Genomic DNA, 6216 nt, shown 5'->3' with positions numbered 1-6216 from the left:
AGGGAGGAAGGAAGGAAGGAAGGAAGGAAGGAAGGAAGGAAGGAAGGAAGGAAGGAAGGAAGAAAAAAAAAAAAACAGTCCTCGATCAGGAAATAGGAAAGCAGTTCGAAATTGAAGGGTTTGAATTAAAATAAAGGCTGACACACAGTCTATACTTAAGGCCAGAACCTGAAAGGGTCAATGAAAGGATGCAAAAACTAGGAGAACCTTTGAGCCAAGAAGCACATGCCACGCATGGTGAAATGTCCCTCCTGTGCCTTCTATGCACTTATTCTCCACTATAGTTTCACTCTTGAGTTAAAATCTGTAAATGTTTTGAACTCGTGACATCATTTAAATGGAAAAGTCAAAGTTTTGTTTACAAAATTAGTAGTTTTTAAATACCAAAGAAAATACACTAGTGATAAAGAAAAATTGTATCATTCTTTAGTTGGTAAGGAATGTTGTATTAATCACCAAAATTAATCACAAAGGCCAATTTTATAATGTTATAGCATTGTACTCTTAAACGTTTAAGCGACAGAAGTTCACATCACCAGAGCTGGTGTTTGTCACAGACATGGTAGAAGCTTTACAATCAGCTCTTGCCGTATACAAGTGTCTTCCACTGCAGGTTAGCACTGACAGATGAGAGATGTTTTCCTGCGCTGGTTTATAAATACTCCACACAAGTCCTGGAGATCATACTCACAGCTTTAGCAAAAACCCCCATGACTTCAGGAAACTGGTGAGTGAGAAACGCTAGCATTGCGGTAGAGGAGCACAGTCCTGCTGTAAAGTGGATGAAAAAAGGAAGCTCCTTCTTTGGATAGACAGAGACGTGGTGGAAAGCTGCAGGGAACGGAGGGGAGAAGGAGTTTTACTTCTGCATAAACCAATCTTAATGTTGTAAAATTAAATCTAGCTTTGAAAGTTAAGAACATGGTCAAAAAGAATAAGAGCAAAGCTAAAAAACAAGCTATTTACTTTATCTGCATAGTCAGATGGCTGTACAGGGGTCTGGGAATAGGATGGCCTCGTGGGAAAGAACATGGACTATAAAGTCCTGCTGAGGTGGTTTTGAAAAAGAGCCTGCCCCTTATTAGCTGTGGCTAAACTCTGTAGAAGTTGCTATGGTGCTGTTATGATGAATAGTGTAAGTACTTATTTAATGTGAGTTGTTATTAATTTTTGTTCTTTGAAAGCTCAGCAAGTAGTGTAGAGATAAAGAGATAGACGTGTCTTGGAGGATTTCCCAGAATTACTGCTTAATAATTTTACCCAGTTACTGCAATGTTCTATGCATGACACTTCACCAAGTGTTATGAAAACAGAATAGAAAAACCAACTAATAAATGAAGTGCTTTGGCTTATTTTATCACATTTATACACCTAAGTATTATTTTTTTAGTGTTTGAGAGTCTCATTACCAATTTTATTGAAGTTCATATATAGTATTCAAAGTATTTATATAACAATAATCTGGAGCAAAGCCTTTTAGAGTGCCCAATGCACAGTAGGTGCTCAATAAATTTCTTTTAAACTGAGCGTTATATGAAGACTTCATTAGTCAGAAAGTTGACTGCTAGGACACCGACCCAGGAATTCCTAATATAATATCCTGTAGCAGTAAGAAATGACTAATTCCATGCTGAACCAAGGGCAGCTATAAATTTCACTTTTTAAAAAATATAACAATTAACAGAGAAGGTTATACCTAAGTGTTCTTCAATAGCTACAATATTTTTAAATATATTTTATGTTATACTCAGAAAGTATATAGCAAAAACTAAACACATTTTAAAAATTCAGAAGATTTCGAGAGCACTGAGCCGTATTAGATGTAAAAGCACAATAGGACTGAACTTTAGAAACGGTCAGTGTTGCTCTTTTAGCACCCAGAGAACCAGCAATCCCTTCTGCCCTACCCCTCACCCATGAGAGGTTGACTTCTTCCAGGAAACAGAGAAACAAACTCTGGTATTTCAGAAGGCAAAGAATAAGACAGTAAAATTAATATTAGTTAAACCCTAAAGCACTTTATGTTTTTTTTAAAGTTCTCATTTAATTGTTGAAATAACTTGAAGACAGACAGTATTATTTTCACATTATAAGATAGAAGACTGCACAGCTTTAATAAGAAAACGTCCTAAAATATGAGACTTTTATATTGTAGGAGAGACCTAATTATTTCTTTTTGGACTGATTTCTGTAGATTCACTTGTCAGTCAATGTTTGGCTAATACATCAGTGTAATGGATGACTGACTAGTACAGAAACACTCCCTTGGAACAAAAGTTCAAATTTCATCACTGGCTTGTAAAGAAAAATTTATCAGGAGGCATAAAAGATGATAAAACAGCTATATGAACTAGGGGGAATAGTTCAAGTCTCAACTTATGAGTCTATAAGCAAGTTCCAGGAAGCTTTAAGTCATATCAAGGTTGAAAGAAAATTAAAAACAAAAAACATTAAGTACTCCTGGGTATTAGAACTCCACATTATTAAAATGTTGTTCGTTCTACCACAGTCAAAAACAGAAAAATAAACTGTGAGAACATATAGTATAATCAAATAAAACTCTCCAGCTTATCCCTCTATGTCTATGTCCTGGACCTTGCATCCTGTACAGAGTTAAGACTTAATGATAGCTCATCAAAATAACAAAAACAAACAAACAAAAAAACTAACTGGGAGCTGGAGAGATATCTCAGGAGCTAAAAGCAATGTTACTCTTCCAGAGGACCCAGGTTCAATTCCCAGCACCCATATGGCAGCTCATAACTGTCTGTGACTCCAGTTCCAAGGGATCTGATATCCTCTTCTGGCCTCCTTGGGTATCAGGCATTTATGAAAACATACATGCAAGCAAACACCCATACACACAAAAAATAAATCAAAATTTAGAAATCTGTATTACAAAAAATCCTGTCTGATTTTACAGCATCAAGAAATATTAATATGCAAAGCTGGCCTTTAATAATAAAATATAAAGAAAGGCATTCTTTTAGTATAAGTGTATTATCCTACTACACTAAAATTTGTTGTTGTTGTTGTTATTTCATTGTATTTTTTGAGACAAGGCCTTGCTATATGAAGCCCAGTTTGATCTCAGCTCAAAGTCCTCATTCCCCAGCCTCCCAAAGGGATAGGATTACAGCATGTGCTACCATGCCCAGGTATAACACACTTTTATATTAATTGATTTAAAAGTGGATTTTCTTTGCCTTAAAATCTGTTTATTTTAAAGTGGAAAAACAATAACTAGGGAAAATAATAGCTAATCCCACCTTAAGAAGGCAAATGCAATTTCTCTTCCTTATGAGCTCCTAATTGCCAAAGTCAGTAGATTCTCAGTATCTCCTCACTGGGAAGTTTCTTCCCCTTGAGTTTCGAGGCTATCTAGTTTTCACCTGACTACTCCTACACTAAATCCTCACCTGCTTTCTCCTTATCAGCTCCTTAGAACATCTGTGTCCTCTTGGCTCCAGGTTTAGGTTTCTCCTCACACAACCCAGTGCCACCCTGGAGTATCAGCCTTGTAAAGGACTCCTTTGCTTATCTAGAAATGACGACTCCTGGGTCTCTTTTGTGAGATACAGAGTAAGAAATGTCAGGGTCCCTGACAATTCTGTTCTAATAATCTGGCGTACAGCTAACTGGACTAGGCATGAACACTTAGATGAAATACAAGCTCTCAGAGAGATGAAGGGCTGGTGAGATGGTTTAGTTAAATGCTTGCAGTACAAGCATGAACACTTAAGTTCAGAGTCCCAGCACTCACATACAGAACCCAAATGCCACATGCCTGCACTTCTAGAGCTAGGAAGGCACAATCAGGAAGATCTGTGGTGCTCACTGGCCAGCCACCATTAACTGAGTCTGAGCTCCAGATTTAGTGAACGACCCTATTGAAAAAAATTAGATGGAAAGCCATCAAGGAGGACATGCAGTGTTGAGTGAGCTTGATCTGGCCTCCACATGCACATGCATACAACAATGTGAACACACACACACACACACACAGAGCTGGAGAGATGAGTCAGCAGTTAGGAGTGTTCCCTGCTCTTGCAGAGGGCATCAGTTCACAACAGCCACATCAGGCAGCTCAAAACTTCCTAACTATATCCCCAAAATTCTTTTCTAGCTTTTGTGGGCACCTGCACACACACATGCGGGCATCTACAGACAAGAAAAATAAAGTGAAAAATTTAAGATAAAAACCACTATGGTTTATGTCCTTTCAAAAATTTAAGTGTTAGAAATTTGGTCTCTTGGGATGGCAATATTATGAAGTGAACCTTTAAGAGATGGGTCTAGTAGGAGACCCTTGGGCCATTAGAAAGGACTGTGGGAAGCAAGCCTGCCTTTCTTTCTCCCCCTCCCTCTTTCTGACTCAAGATAGAGACACTTGCTTATTTGCACACTTTTCTGCCGTCGCAATTGATCTACCAAGGGGAAGCCCTTACTGACAGCCTGAGCTTCACCCTGAATACACTGAACCTAAAAACCCAAGCTCTGTAACCTTCTTTACAAACTCTGTGTCATGTATTTCATTATAGTAACAAAAAGATGACTAATAGGGCACATGCACCTTCAATCCCAGTATTCAGAGACAGGAGGATTTCTGTTGAGTTCAAGGCCTCCCTTATCTACCTATTGAGTTCCACGCCAGACAATCATAGTAAGACCCCGTCTCAAAAGCAAGCAAGCAAACACACACACACACACACACACACACACACACACACACCACACAAATTCAGACACTAACAAACAAAAAGGTGACTAACACAGAAATCAATCTAAAAATAATCCAAATAATTACTTGTAAGCTGAAGAAAAATGGCAATATTTACTTACTAGGCAATAGCTCTCTATCAGCAGTCTCTGTGCAGCTGGGATAAGGGTAAAATAGATGTCCTTTCTCTAATGGGTATGGAATCATTCTAAAAGCTGAGAAAAAAAGCACATTAGCATTCAATTTTATCTCATTTATCATCTATGCTATAAGTCAAACCTATTCTGCAGACATTTTATAACTTTTTTCACATAGTATTTTATCTTTTCCTGGAGAAATATTTCTGATGAAATAAAGTGAACAGAAGAACACACAGGAGAAGAATGCACAGAGAAAGACTAGATCTAGTAAGAGAACAGTAAGTGGTACAGTCTGAGGCTGAAGGGAAAGACTGCTACAATGTAACTGGCTGGGTCTTTCTTTGCCTCAGCCTCCTCATCACAATCATGGATGTAACTCCACAAGGATAAATCCTGCTTCCTACAGGAATCTTCAAAAAAACTGTAATGGTCTGGCTTTGAAGCTAAAAGAGTTCTTGCTGGCTTAGTCCTCCACCTATGAGGCTCACTAAGGTCTTCTGCATGAATGTATAGACATACACCCATACACATAAAACAAATTAAGTTTGAAAAAAAAGGGTATTCAAATCTGGCTCAGAAGTCATAAAAGACTTTTGTCCAGCATCATTTCAACAATCAGTGCTAACATAAGGAAATCATTCATCAAGATGCATGAAATGCAGCATAAGTAATACACTTGGTGAAAATCCCTCAAGGCCCAGCAGAAGGCCCAGCAGTAGAGACATAAGAAGTGGATGAGAAAGTCCCTGGCTTTGAGTGCCTTGTAATCAATTGGAAGAAGCCCAACTACTCACAGGCGTTCAACTCCTCAACTGCATAATTTCAATTTGTTCAAGTTCTCTACTGTCAAAGTCAAACACAGTGTATGACTGCTGTTAATAAATGGTTAATACAGAGGTTCCCAAACACCTAGTTCACAGATAATGATGTCTTCATGTCTTATTGGTGGTGATGGTGGCCATGGTGGTCACTGAATGCAGGGCCTCAAGCACTCTAAGCTTGTACTCTCTTATGGGGACTTAGTAAATATGACTTACTAACTAGTGGGTCCAAAGAGCTTTAACAATCTATGTCCTAAGAACTCAGAAACATGAAAAACTATACATAAATTGAAAAGTTTTATTATTACACTTTTTAGACACAGAATGAAGTTGTAGACCAGCCAGTGAGATCCTGTCTTTAAAGAAGAGGAGGAAGATGAAGGGGGAGAGGTCAGCAGCTACAGAGTAAGTGCTAGGCCACCCGAAGAAAGAGTCTATCTCTCCCAATCTGTTGGTGGTTTTTTTGTCTTATTGATGGTGTCTTTTGCCTTGCAGAAGCTTTGCAGTTTCATGAGGTCCCACTTGTCAATTCTCG

At 38.3% G+C, this 6216-nt stretch overlaps 1 protein-coding gene across 2 annotated transcripts in view; it reads right to left on the bottom strand.

Moving 5' to 3' along the window:
* Positions 1-425: 425 nt before the first annotated feature.
* The window catches only part of St7l (suppression of tumorigenicity 7 like), a 64028-nt gene continuing 58237 nt past the window's right edge, over positions 426-6216 (bottom strand). For both annotated transcript variants that reach the window (XM_021157378.2, XM_029474885.1), the window contains exons 13-14: positions 4843-4935; positions 426-831 (exon numbers count right to left, since the gene is read on the bottom strand). In XM_021157378.2, coding sequence (XP_021013037.1) covers positions 653-831; positions 4843-4935 — 272 coding nt within the window. In that variant the 3' untranslated portion in view covers positions 426-652. The remainder of the gene's footprint in view (positions 832-4842; positions 4936-6216) is intronic.

Source organism: Mus caroli, chromosome 3, assembly GCF_900094665.2.
Source record: "Mus caroli chromosome 3, CAROLI_EIJ_v1.1, whole genome shotgun sequence".
NCBI classification, from domain to species: Eukaryota; Metazoa; Chordata; class Mammalia; order Rodentia; family Muridae; genus Mus; species Mus caroli.
This window is presented reverse-complemented; position numbering and strand designations above follow the sequence as displayed.